The sequence below is a fragment of the Homalodisca vitripennis genome, chromosome 7 (assembly GCF_021130785.1).
Source record: "Homalodisca vitripennis isolate AUS2020 chromosome 7, UT_GWSS_2.1, whole genome shotgun sequence".
Lineage (NCBI taxonomy): Eukaryota > Metazoa > Arthropoda > Insecta > Hemiptera > Cicadellidae > Homalodisca > Homalodisca vitripennis.
Window position 1 is genome coordinate 61,128,128 of NC_060213.1, and position 13,741 is coordinate 61,141,868.

The following is a 13,741-nucleotide window of genomic DNA, read 5'->3' on the forward strand; positions in this document are numbered from 1 at the left end:
CACCATAAACAGTATATTTAGTGTTTTTTGTATTAAACCCAAGAGATATAGTGTGATGCCAGAGAGTTTGCCATGTTGCAAGCCCTTTTATAATAATTTTTAAAACATAGTAAATATTTGTAAAATATATACTGGAGAACTTACAAAAAACAGATTTTACAAAATGTTTTTTCTTTAATAGCTCCGAGTACAAATAATTTATTGCCAGAATTAGTCAAAAATAGTAGACACATAAATATATTTTCTAAAAACATTAGAGTATGGTTGATCGGTCAAAATGATATTGAGTATTTGTTTAAGATAATACATTAGTGTATGGTTAGTCTTGTCTGCTAAGTTATAATAATATTTAAACAGACACGTTAGAGCATTATAAAATAATTATTTATAATATAATATTTAATGTTACATGTGTAAAGCCTAATATTTGAATTGTAAATCATGCATAAATCCTTTTTGTTTAATACAGCACACTAGTTATACTAAATTTAAACTTTTAAACGTAAGAGTACATTATTTACTACATAAGCTACAATAACTCATTTTTATCATTTCATTCTTGCTCGATTCCGCTATTTTTATTTTTTACCCTTTTTGTATAATAGTATACCGAACACAGGAACAGCCTCTTATGGGGTACCTAAATTTCCCTTATTTTGTAAATCTATTGGCCTAATTATTAGTTTAAAAAAAAGAAAGAAAAATCTAAAAGGATGTAACCTACTTTTTATATTTTATTACTCTAAGTACATAAATTAGAAATAAGGTAAGTAGAAAACATTTTTTGTATTTGTTATTTACTGCTATTGTAAATACGTTATGTCATAGTATTATTTATTATTAAGCACTGGCAATAATATTTATTTGTAATATTCAGTTTGTTATTATGGGGAAATAAATGATTTATTATTATTATTATTATTATTTATTTTTAACATGGGTTTTTCTTGCTTGAAAATCTTATTGTAAATAAAATATTTTTATTTTTACTTTATTGGAGTGAAAAGAATAAAACAATAGAAATGTCATAGAAACATTCTAAATATGACCCTTACAAAATACCGGAATAAATGTATCAAGTAACTTCAATAAATCAAAGAAAAATAGATTTTCGCGCAAATAATTACATGCTTGTTATTTTTCAATTAATGAAAAATGTTTATAGGTTTTTCATAATTCGAATTTAGTTGTTTAAAATCACTTAAGGTACAACATGGTTTTCAAATTTGTTGCAATAAAAAAAATATGCACAATAAGAAAATATGACTAGTTTACTCTAAGGTAAGAAAATGTAATACTTTTTATTAAAAGTTTTTATTATTATTATTATAAATATGATTTTGTACGCGAACGCAGGATGTAGAGTTAGTAGGCTATACTAAATAATTCACTAAAATAGAACGTGTAAACTACTTAAATGGTTTTAAAAAGAAGAACGCAACAGTAAACAACATATGATGCCGCTCGTTGACCGCACCGTGCCCGTCAAAATTCAAACTAAACATATCGGTGACGGTGCGGGCACGGTGCGGCCACGACGGTCTGGTGTCGGTGCGGACATGTGTGGACTTGCAGGTTGAAAACTGCGCTGCAATTCTTTCACCGTATGACGGCCAACTCACGGCCGACTGACGTGTCGGGCGCGGTGCGGTTATGTGTGTCCCAACCTTAAGACGTTTACGAGTTCTTCGACATGCTCCTTCAGTGATAACTCATTGTCTACTAAGATGTTTCAAATTATTTACTTTACCTAGAGTTTCACAATTGCAATTTATGTTTTGAGAACAAATATTCTAATGAAATTACAGTTCTATCTGAAAATAGATACTATAAGAACCAACATTTATGCAATTAGTATTGCATACATCAAAACAGTTTGTTGTCAATGCCCCATTGTTTTAGAATGATTAAAGTGTCATTAATATTATTCCACAAGTTATCTATTGTTACTTAAAAACGTTATGCCTCCCACAAACGCAGTTAATGCACCATCATACTGTATTTCTAATAGGTCATTGATAACCACCAAAAGCAATGTTGCAGGTAACACAGGTTTCTGTGGTACTCCTTTTAAAATCATTTCTGGATTGCTAAATATTTCTTTTGTTTTCACAACTTGTATTGTATCCATTAAGAATTGTTTCAACCATTGCAAAGTTAAACCTCTAATTGCGATGTTTTCATCGTGAGCACAGTACGTAAAACATACAGTAAAACAAAACTGTCTTTTACAACCGAATCTTCTACGGTAGCCTCTCGTCCGACCATAGACGCTTAATTTACTTTACCTATTTAAAACTAAGAATTGTTATAATACCACAACTTTGTATTAAGCAATTTGTAAATTTAATAACAAAGTATAAGCAAAATCGACAGAGTTTTAAAGTTAGGAAAATTTAATGAGTTTCTACCAACAGAGCAGCCAAATAAATTCATCCCTGAAGCATCACGGTAGTTCGACCAAACGAGAGTTAACTTATGTTGGTCTTAAGTGTCACTGACAAAACTACTTTTGAAGCAGTACATGGCACAATAGAATAAGTCCATAGAGTAGTTTAAATGACACGAGAGTGCTTAGAAAGCAAGTTATTGTTCAGCTACCTTTTTAGATGTAATTAAAGCGTTTGATAAAGTGTAGCATACTGATCTATTATACAATAAGTTTTTGTCCATTATATTTGTCCAATACTAAAATCATATCTTTCAACCCAATAAAATATCAAAATGTCTTTACTCAGCTACATTCCATAGAAAAAATGAATCCTCAAGGAAGCATATTTGGTCTATCCGCTGACCTCCCAGAAAATGAATATACCTACTCAAATTGCAAATTTCGCAAAAGACACTGCAGTTTTGTCAAGTTCATATTGTGTTCGAGCATCTCATTACTTATAACAGAGCTTAGATACTAATTGGTTTAAAACGTAAAGAATTGAAATCAACAAAAATAAATCAGCTCACATAAACTTTATATTCAATAAAAATTATTTTCCTCAAGTTACATTTATTAACGTTTATTTAACCCAAGTAACCGAAGTAATTTACCTCTAGACACGCACTTAGACAGGAGGTTTACATGGAAACCACATTTAGACGACGAGACAGCAACTACATTTAAAAGGAAATAAAATGAATTAGCTACTCGGATTTAAATCAAAACTCTAGTTTAACAAAAAAACAAGATTCAGAAAGAGAGCATAGATTTGGTGAACGAGTGATTTTTATATTTAGCTTTACACGGAGTATTCTAGTTTTAATCTACAACTATTTGAAGCGCCTTCAAATTAAGAACTGCAACGTCAACGCTTAGAATACAAAGAACGGTCTACTTCGCGGTCTGAACGATAAAGTGACGCTAACTTCACAGTAGTAAAAAGACGAGAGGTTATGTTGACACTGACAGTCTGAGTAGTAATAGTGCTGTCTTTGTAAGTAGGCCTACCTTATATTTATTTTGTAATACTATAAATAATTTAAAAGTAGTTGCAGTGTTAATTACAAACCGTTATTACGATCACAAATTATTATTCCATAACACTAAATATAGACACCTTGCAATTAAAGAAATACAGCATCATTTAAAACAGTAACTTCATGGATTTATATTAACATGAAAATAAATTGTGTCTGTCTCGTAACTCATGGGTGTAATAGTGTATAAATTTACTGTTTAAGTAAAATTTACAAGGTTACGTATAATGTAGCCAAGACAAAGGAACATTTTAGCAGTTTGAAACTGCCCATAGATTCCATCCATAGAAAGAAGTAATCTTTCATGAACTACTCCTAACCTAATTTTTGAACTACTACTAACCTAGTTCTTGAACCAGTTCATTTAACATAACAATTAATTTTATTATTTGAAGAGAAAAATAATAAATACAAAACAAAATATGGTACTTTGGGATTATACCGACCACACCCAGACATGAATCGTTATTTCACATTTCGTTTCTACTGATTACTAGATTAGCGTAGAACAATATTTCGTCAATATAAAACAGGAATTGTCTTATCGCAAACACCTCCCCATCCTCAGACAGAGGTCAAAGTCGAGCGTCTAGTAGATAACGTGATTGCAGAGTCTCGCCGCCCGTTCAGCTGGTGCATCGCTTTGTTGTACTTCCGTGTTTTACCTCTACATTTCTCCAAACACAAAAATTCAACAAAAACAAACATTTACCAAACTAAACTTTTTATTAAAAAAACACTCAAAACTTGTTTTTATTCTTGATCACATTCCGCCACCCAAAATGCGAGTGCCTCCGGCCATCAGCGCGGGCTTCGACAGCACCTTCGGTGCTGCCCCGCGCTGATGTCGACGAAAGAAAAACATCCCTCGAGATAGTACCTATCAGTAAAATATCAAATTCTAGAGGGGCTAATCAGAAATATAAATTGAATTGTAATGGAAAGGCAATGATGTACCGTGCAAATCACGTGATGCCGCGCGGCCTGCCGTAATCAGGATTCTCGAGAAAGATAAGATAACAGCGACAACAATACCGATCACAATACCTGGAAATGCTTGTAAGTTTGTAATTTTGTAATTGAAGAGTTGTTTTTTCGTTCTATCATGTTTGTTTCTATAAATTTCTATTTTTGTGTTCTTCATACTGGTGTGGTCGGTATAATCCCAAAGTACCCAAAATATACTTAACTGGCATTCTAAAACGACAAGGCCAAATGCAGAACAAAAAATGTGGTATATAAATGGCCACGCCTATTTTCGGAGGTATATCGATTTTACATTTCATATACTGAAAAACTAAATCTATGGATAGCCGGAGCTCGAAAATGTATGAACCGGTTTTTATAAAACTTTCTATACACATTCAATACACGGTCTACTACATTATATTACTACCCTCAATCTTAGGCCGCGCCTATTTTCAAAGCTATATCGATTTTAAGTGTCCTGAAAAAAAAATCTATAGATGGCCTTACTTCAAAAACGTACAAGCAGATTTTTATAACACTTTCTATATACATTTAATACACAGTGTATTATATTATATTATGTATTATGCTACTACCCTTATTCTTAGGCCAGATCTGTTTTCGAAGCCAAACTGATTTTACATATTTGTATTCTTTACTATTACTGTATCAATGTAAATTTGGTGTACTACGTACTATATTGAAATATAAGTTAAATAAAGAGTATTTATTTAAATAGGCACTATTTTATATGTTAAAAGTGTCTATAACTTTTGATAATTCCTAAATTACGATTACTGTTTTAATAATGCACTATGTTAACTATACAGTTACCAAGGACTGAAATGACACTCTTGGACACTGCGGACATCGAGGTGACACTGGTGTAGGTAGGCACTATGGTACATGGGTCGGGAAAGTACAACAGTATATTTTTGGAATAGGTAGTTTGAGGAATTCGCTGGAATATACCCCACTCCACGGTACCTCTTGCTAAACCACATGTGAACTCTCTACAGTATAGTGGGAATTATTAATTCAATGTTAATTTTTTATTTTAGATGCAATTTCACCTTCTGCTTAGTGCAATGTGTGAAATCTGACACTGCCATAGACTTGATTCCGTCTGTTGAGATTCTAAAATCTGCTGGAATCATGGAATTTAGTAATTCCAAATAGGTCATTCTAGAGCTAAAGTAGTTGAGCATGATTCTTATGTAGAAATGTTTGTATGTATTCCACTCACAAATTAACTAAACTAAACCAAATTTATTGTGATAGCAACATGTTGTATATCATAGCTACATGTTACTAAAATCTTTTCAATATTATGTATCAACTCGGGCCAATGCACATGGCACTCTGCATATGTAGGCACATTTCCTCACAACATGTAGGTATTTTATTTTTTTATATATATCTTTTTGAGAATAATAATTATATTCTTATTTTACATAGTTCTCAGTACATATAACAATTTTGATTGTAAAATGATTAATTTTACGTTCCCTTTTCTGTTTATAGTTGTGTTTTGTCTGTGCATATATCACGACTGATAAAAGAATGTATAGTTTACATCAAATGAAAATAAAAAAGTGAATATAAATAAAAGTTCAGAATCTCACCTTTTTATTGATATATGATCTGTTAAGGTGTAACATAGCTTTAAAAATTAATTCAGAAGTTAAAATAAAATAGTACATGATCATCGGAAATCCAGTGGTTGCCACTTTTGAATTGAGGTTGAAAATTTGACATTTAAATAATAGTAACACAAACAATAACAATAAACTTGTTAATAGGACTATTCTTAATATATAATTTACAGCTAATGTTAGCCAATTACAATCAAGGTACCATGACTAGCACACCTTTCAGTGTGATACTCAACTAGTACGGTACCCATGGCACCGGTCATCATATTTTAGTTACCTGAGCCTGTTATAAAAATAGAACGTGGACCTACCTAAAAAACTTGATTCCTGGAATGTAGAGTTCATTCCCGTCCAACAAGACATTAGAATATTTTCTTTATAATACTTAATACATACCATGATTTTAATACTTTAAATGTGCTTTTGACAACGTGATGAGTTTTAGTTGTTTTTATGTCGCCTTCGAGCGAATAGCGCTTTGACACATCTAGGATATAAAAGAGCTCTGTCTGGTTTACCCAGCTAAAACCCAGTGTAATTTATATAAGAGACGTGTTTTCAGGTTCACAAAGCTTGACTATGTCAAATCTCAGACACTGCACTATGCAGCAGGTGAAATGGAGCTAACCTCAGTATTCGCATATTCTCTTTGTTAAACAATTAACACAATATCAAACTTGTATATGTATATAGAAGTATTTTATTAAGTTTATTAAATTTTGTTTTCAGATAGACTGACCAAAGAAGGCAGCCATTCACACAATCGACAAACCAATTGTTGTACAGATATGTAAATAAAAAATAATATACACTGTACAAATATTTGCAGCTGTACATCTACTATGATTGGAGGGTTTAGTTCTCAATATCCAAATATGTATCTGCAAGGAAAGACATTTTATAGGAACATTTTAAGTCTCATAGTTGAAACATTACAAGTGGGGTTTTAAATTATACTGGTATATATAGAATGCTTTACCTCTGTAGCTATATTTGTACTAATAATAGGAAATTTGTACGAAACTAGGAAAACTCCTTTTTTAAGTTATCAGTGCAGCTATGTGGACTACAAGTGGTGATCTTAAGAAACATACATTAAATCATACTGGTTAGAAGCCGTGTAAGTGTTCATTGTACAACTATGTCTAGCACTTATATAAGAAAACATACATTAACTTACACAGGTGAAAAACCTTACAAGTGTTCCATTTGTTTATATGCCTGTACTAAAATTGAGCAAGTAAGAAGACATATATTAACCCATACAGGTGAGAAACCCTACAATTGTTCCTTGTGCAATTTTGGTTGTACTAGGAAATGTACTTTAAAACGGCATAAACTAACCCACACTAGTGAGAAACCGTTTAAGTGTTCCTTGTGCAACTATGGCTGTATTAGAAGTGAAGGTCTAAAGATACATATGTTAACGCACACAGGTGAGAAACCCTTCAAGTGCTCCATGTGTAAATATGCCTGTACTAGAAGTCAGAATTTAAGAAGACATACATTAACCCATATAGGTGAGAAAACTTACAAGTGTTCCCTGTGTACCTTTAGCTGTACTAGTAGTAGAGATTTAAAAATACATATACTAACCCACAAAGGTGAGAAACCTTACAAGTGTTCCCTCTGCAACTATGGCTATACTACAAGTGGACATCTAAAAATACATATGTTAACCCACACAGGCGAGAAACCCTACAAGTGTTCCCTTTGTAAATATGCATCTACATCAAGTCAAAATTTTAAAAGACATACTTTAACCCATACAGATGAGAAACCTTACAAGTGTCCCCTTTGCGACTATGGCTGTAATAGTAGTAAAGAATTAAAAATACATATATTATCCCACACAGGTGAGAAGCCGTACAAATGTGCCCTGTGCACCTATGGCTGTACTACTAGTAGAGATTTAAAAGCACACATACTCACTCACTCAGGCGAGAAACCTTACAAGTGTTCTCTGTGCAACTATGGCTGTGCAAGAAAATGGTCTTTAAAATTACATATACTAACCCACACAGACGAGAAACCATACAAGTGTTCCCAGTGCAACTATGGTTGTACTAGAAGATGTTATTTAAAAATCCATATGTTTACCCACACAGGTGAAAAACCTCACAAGTGTTCCCTATGCAATTATGGATGTACTACTAGTAGAGATTTTAAAAGTCATGTATTAACCCACACAGGCGAGAAACCGTTCAAGTGTTCCCTGTGCAACTATGCCTGTACTAAAAGTGGACATCTAAAAAGACATACATTAACTCACTCTTGTGAAAAACTTTAAACATTAACTATGCAGCTATGTGTGTAGTAACAGTAAGGTTTTACTGTGTAAAAGCTTTTAACAGTAGATTCTACACTATAAATATATATTGAATAAAATGTTGCCAACTTAAATAAAAACATTTTTTCCCAAACCTTAATTTTTTTGGAGTTACAACTAAGATGGCTAGAGGAAAGAAGTGTTTAAGTCAATATTATGAAACTTCAGGAGAGCACTTTAAGATTAATTTCTTTTACACAATATTAATATAACTCTTTTCAATTGGTAAATTATTTAGAAATATGTATTAGTTAGTTATAATCCAAAATATATTAAAAACCTCCCCCCATTTTCTCAAGTTTATACACATTTTGTTTAGTTGCTACCAAAAAAGAGGGAAAAAGCATCTTTTACATGAAGTTTAGGCATATTTTCCTATGGTGAGATTAAAAAAAGGAAATATTAAAAGCAGAATCTTGTCTAAATCAATATTTTAATATGAATGTAAATATTATGTTCAATAATTATTTTTGATAATGCTATGAGGTACTAATGATACATTTCTAAAGATTCTTTCCAATCACACAGTTCACAAACTCTTTATTCATTTTAATATAAGTCACAATACATTGTCCCAATGCACCCTGCAAGGTGCGTGCGGGAACCTAAACTAAATAATTATATGTCCATTTACTGCTGACTTGCTGCATTTTCTTGTTATGATATTTTAACAATGGTTATTTTGTTTTGAGATCGTCGCTGTGCTTAAGGTTAGAGAAGAATCTCTCAACAGAAATGTTGGAGCAAAATTTTGCCAGTTCTAAATCCTTATCTTTTTTGCTCGATACAGGCATTGGTTCTAAAATAAAAAATAAAACTACTTACACCAGGTTCAATTGTTTAAAAAGATTAATTCAGAATTTTAAAATAACATACGCTCTATTGTTAGTGAGTAAAAAAGTATTTATTATTAGAGCATTTATTATAATAATATAAAAAATTCTAGTTTCTCCAGCAATAATGTTGTTACCTTCTTAAGATCCATCACAGAGAGAAGTTGGTGCGACTCTAAATCTTCTCTCTAGTAAAGTAATGCCATTTGTTTTCCAAGCTCCATAAAATGTATTTCTGTACTACATAAGCCTCTGTTCTTTGGGTAAAGTTATTTCTCCCACGGTCTTATTTTTACGGTAAGCTTCTTTGCATAGGTAAGGTTAAGGTGTGCACTCCACTTTCGCTAAAACTTGTGATCTTTTTTTAACCATGAAGGGAGATGGTCTTTGTCTGCATCTCTTATGTGAGGCCCACTCCTAAGCAGTTCAGCTCAAAAATTTTCCTTTATTAAAGCCATGTTTTATCATTTTCCACATATAAATGTTCCCTGATGGGTAAATCCACCTGTATTGATTTAAACCTCTTTTGCCCTGTTCTATTTTTAGTTTGTCCTCCGCAAGAGTCAGTGAAGATGTGCACTTTTTTAATACTTTGTGGTAATTAAGTATTTAAAAAGTGGAATAACATCTGTGTAAGATTCAAGATCTTTATTGGTCTTTAAACACATTCAATAGTGCAATAGACTTTGTCAAGTTACTAAAATATTCTAAACTAAAACACTAAACTAAAACTAAAACAAACTACTCAGATTCTACCTACCAGCAAATATATAGATCTATATAATTAATAACAACAATAACCAAACAACCAACAGATCTATATAAATTAACAATAATAAATAACTATTAACACATTTAACATGGATAAAATTTTAAAACTCAACAATATTGAAACTAAATAAATAATAAATAAATAACTGAATAAATAAATACATAATAAGAGACAAAATTTAAAAAATTATTGTTGTGGTATCACAATTTAAGAATTCATCAACACAATAAAATATATTAAATTTTAACCAGCACTTCAAAACTGTTTTAAATTTAACTAAAGATACAGATCTAGCATCTAATGGTAACTTATTGAACAATTTAATTTTCATAAAAAGATGACTGCATTTTGTTTTGGTTAATTTAACTGGTAAGAGTTGTAACAAATGTTTTGTTCTAGTAGGATAATCATGAATATCCTGCCTAGTTGTAAATGTTTCAAGTCGTTCCTTTACACTTATAAGGCAGTAGAATATATACATATTAGGAATAGTCATTACTTTTAATTCCTTAAAAATTGGAACACAAGTCTCTCTTTTTGAAACATTTTTCATAACACGTAATGCATTTTTTTGCCATTTAAATACTCTTACTGCACTACTACTGTTCCCCCATAGAGTTATACCATAACTTAAGTGTGAATGGAAAAATGCATAATAGGAGGCTAGAAGCATATCCGTAGTTATACAATGTCTCAATTTACTCAAGAGATAGACTACTCTAGATAATTTTTTACACAATTGATCTATGTGATGTTCCCAACTCAATCTGCTGTCAAGGTATACCCCTAATAGTTTTACAGGTTTACTAACTTCATAATTCCTATTTAAAGTGAACAGTATTTTCTCAGTCTTTTGATCATTTACTATTAAGTAGTTTGTCTCAAACCATTCCATAGCCGATTTTACCACATAGTTTTCTTCCATAATAAGATTCTCATAATTTTCACTGAAATTCAAGAGTGTGGTGTCATCTGCATATAATACTGAGGAGCATGGTACATTAAACGAGAAATCATTAACAGCAACAACAAACAAAAAAGGGCCCAGGACAGAACCTTGTGGGACTCCAATTTCAATAGGTTTTAGTTCGGATCTATCTTTATTTTGCACAACTATCTGCTGTCTATTTTTTAGATAGGACATCATTAATTGCAGTTCTTTGCCTCCAATACCATATCCAGTGAAAAGCTCTGGCTTATGGAGTTGCCTGGTGAGAAATGTGAATCAACTTCTAGCTACAGGCCTGGTGAAAGCTCTCTTGAAGATGTTATCAGGGAAAGATTCCATAAATCAGACACTATAGGCTCAGAAAAGGATGGCTGGAAAAGTCAATCCAATAAGCGGAGAAATAAATTGCCTCGTACAAATTAAACCATTCAGGGTCGAGGAACAATGAACAATTCCAATCACAAATCGATTCTGGCAGATAAATAAAAAAACTTCCATCCCCTCTTTTGATGTTAAGCCTAGGCCTAAAGCTTCGCTCGAATTCAACACAACAAAAAAAACATCGTAATTGGTGATAATGAAAACTCGGGAACTTAGAGCAGGTGACAAGAAGGGCTGGGTGTACCTTGGGTCGCCTATCGAATGACACAACTACGGATGCGGTCAAGGAACGTTTTATTGACAAGACCCTTTGTAATGGTCAAATCCTACAGTGGAGAAATTAGACAGCAAGGGGACCAAAATGCCCTGCTTCAAAATTGGAAGTTAGATTACAGCATGAAAGACAATCTATTGAAAGTACCTCTGGCCTAAGGGGCCATAGTTGAAGCGTTTTTTATTCAGAAGAATGAAGAGCGAAGCTGTACGGTAAACCAATGCTGTATCCAAAAACTGAAGGTGAGAACGTGCATCGAGCCTGATAATCTAGGACTGGGCCTAAGTGTGAGTGTCATGACGCGTGAACTTCAAATCTTCAAGGTATGGCATACTATTCTATGTTTACTGGCATATAATTCTGGTTTAAAAAATAGCATTTGCTAATGTTCAGTGCCTCAGGACTAAATACAATCTTGTTTCACTATTTACTAGCGAAGTTAAACCAGATATTTTCTGTATCAGTGTGCACTGGCTGACTAGCCAATAAGAGAGTGAATTCTACTCCACTATCATACTCTAGAGCTTAAGGCAGCCTTTTTTAGGCAACTCATAAGAACGGGGGTTCCTCAATATATGCTAATAGCAGTTTAAGTTGTAATCACACTAGACTTAGATGAGTTCTGTGATGAAATGCATATTGAGCTCTCTGGGATCGAGATTATAGTATCCGGGTCATGACTACTGTAGGTCCTCTGTCTATCGCTCGCTGGCGGTGATAGCCAAAAGTTCTTTGGACAATCCTTGACAGATGCATAGTGAACTAACCAGACAAGATAATAGGCTAGTCTTTCTTGGGGGGCGATTTCAATATACACCTTAATGAAGTAAATGAACTGTCAAAACATTTCTTTGCTTACTAAGAAGCTACGGATTTACATAACATCACAGTCACAACTCGTGGTCAATACGTCTAGATTGCTATCGCCACTAATCTAATTCTGGGAGCATTCAACATCAATTCTAGAACATGTTAATTGCCGACCACTGCCGGTGTCCTAGATGTAAACATTGAATTGGTGAGTGGCACTGAAAGCGGCCTAGTTGGGCATAGCACCTACAATCATAGCTTTAGGGCCTATAAATGTCGAGCTAATTTCCTAATTTTAGAACTAGCCTCTATTACAATACAGACGTGGTCTGCTATTCTGACAATGTCAATCCAATGACCGCTTTCCAATTATTCTTTGATGTTTTTTTGGGTTATCTTTGACAGGATTATTTCGGCTAATCCATTTAAACCAAAGTCTTGTGCTAATACTCAACAAGTCGGGTGGGGGCCGGATCTCTAAGTCCCAAAAAAAGGGGGGGGGAGAACTGGTTCCACGCCTACATGAACTTCAAAATATTAGGAAATTTGTTGTGGCGTTGCATGACAGGTATAAGGTTTGCCAGTGGTCAAAACAGGAGTTTTATTGTATAGCATGTATTTAAGGGCACAAAGGATCTACAGGAGAAGGTTGATATGAGCTAAAAAGAATTTCAACATGTCTAAAAGTGAGTAGCCCTAAATCCGTGCAAAGCGGCATGGGATCTGGAAAATAGAACCTGTAAGATAAGCCAGTACTCAAGTGTAATGCCAACCCTGATCAATTTTAATACTTACAATGTTTAATGGAAATAGTAAAACATATAATCCAATAAAAATATATTCATGTAACCAGACGGATCCGTGGCCCCTTGGCATCTGGCCACCATGAGTAATAGGCCTAGGCCGTTCCATTCTCAACTTGGATCCGTCTGTACCTGCAGAGGTAGAGAAGGTTAATTATGTCATTTAAAAATTCCAATCAAGTCCGGATATTTAATGGGTTGTCAACCCCTGTGTGCTAAAGTAATGTTTCAGATGTCATTGCGGCCCCTTTAGCCAAGGTTCTGAATTATGATTGGAGAATGCTGTGTTCCTAAGGCACTTAAAAGTCTCACGTACAATACCGGTCTACGAGTAGGGTAATCTTTACTGAGAATCATAGAGAGATACAGAGCCATTTCATGGACTCCTTTTATCTGCAAAATTATTGAAACAGTAATGAAGCAAGCACAACTAGTCGATCACTTGGATAGGAACATCTTTTTTATCAGCATCACAGCATGGTTGTAGAGGCCAGG

At 33.3% G+C, this 13,741-nt stretch overlaps 1 protein-coding gene across 1 annotated transcript; it reads left to right on the forward strand.

The window, feature by feature from the left end:
* The first annotated feature begins 3,380 nt into the window (after positions 1–3,380).
* On the forward strand, positions 3,381–8,522 carry LOC124365911 (zinc finger protein 239-like). Its single transcript, XM_046822032.1, has 2 exons — positions 3,381–3,428; positions 6,825–8,522. The coding sequence occupies exon 2, from the start codon at positions 7,237–7,239 to the stop codon at positions 8,383–8,385; it is 1,149 nt and encodes a 382-aa protein (XP_046677988.1). The 5' UTR covers positions 3,381–3,428; positions 6,825–7,236; the 3' UTR covers positions 8,386–8,522.
* The last annotated feature ends 5,219 nt before the right edge of the window (positions 8,523–13,741 follow it).

What these genes read in the sequence shown, in the direction of transcription:
- LOC124365911 (XM_046822032.1), top strand. Translation starts at nt 7,237, where the DNA reads ATGTCTAGCACTTATATAAGAAAACATACATTAACTTACACAGGTGAA.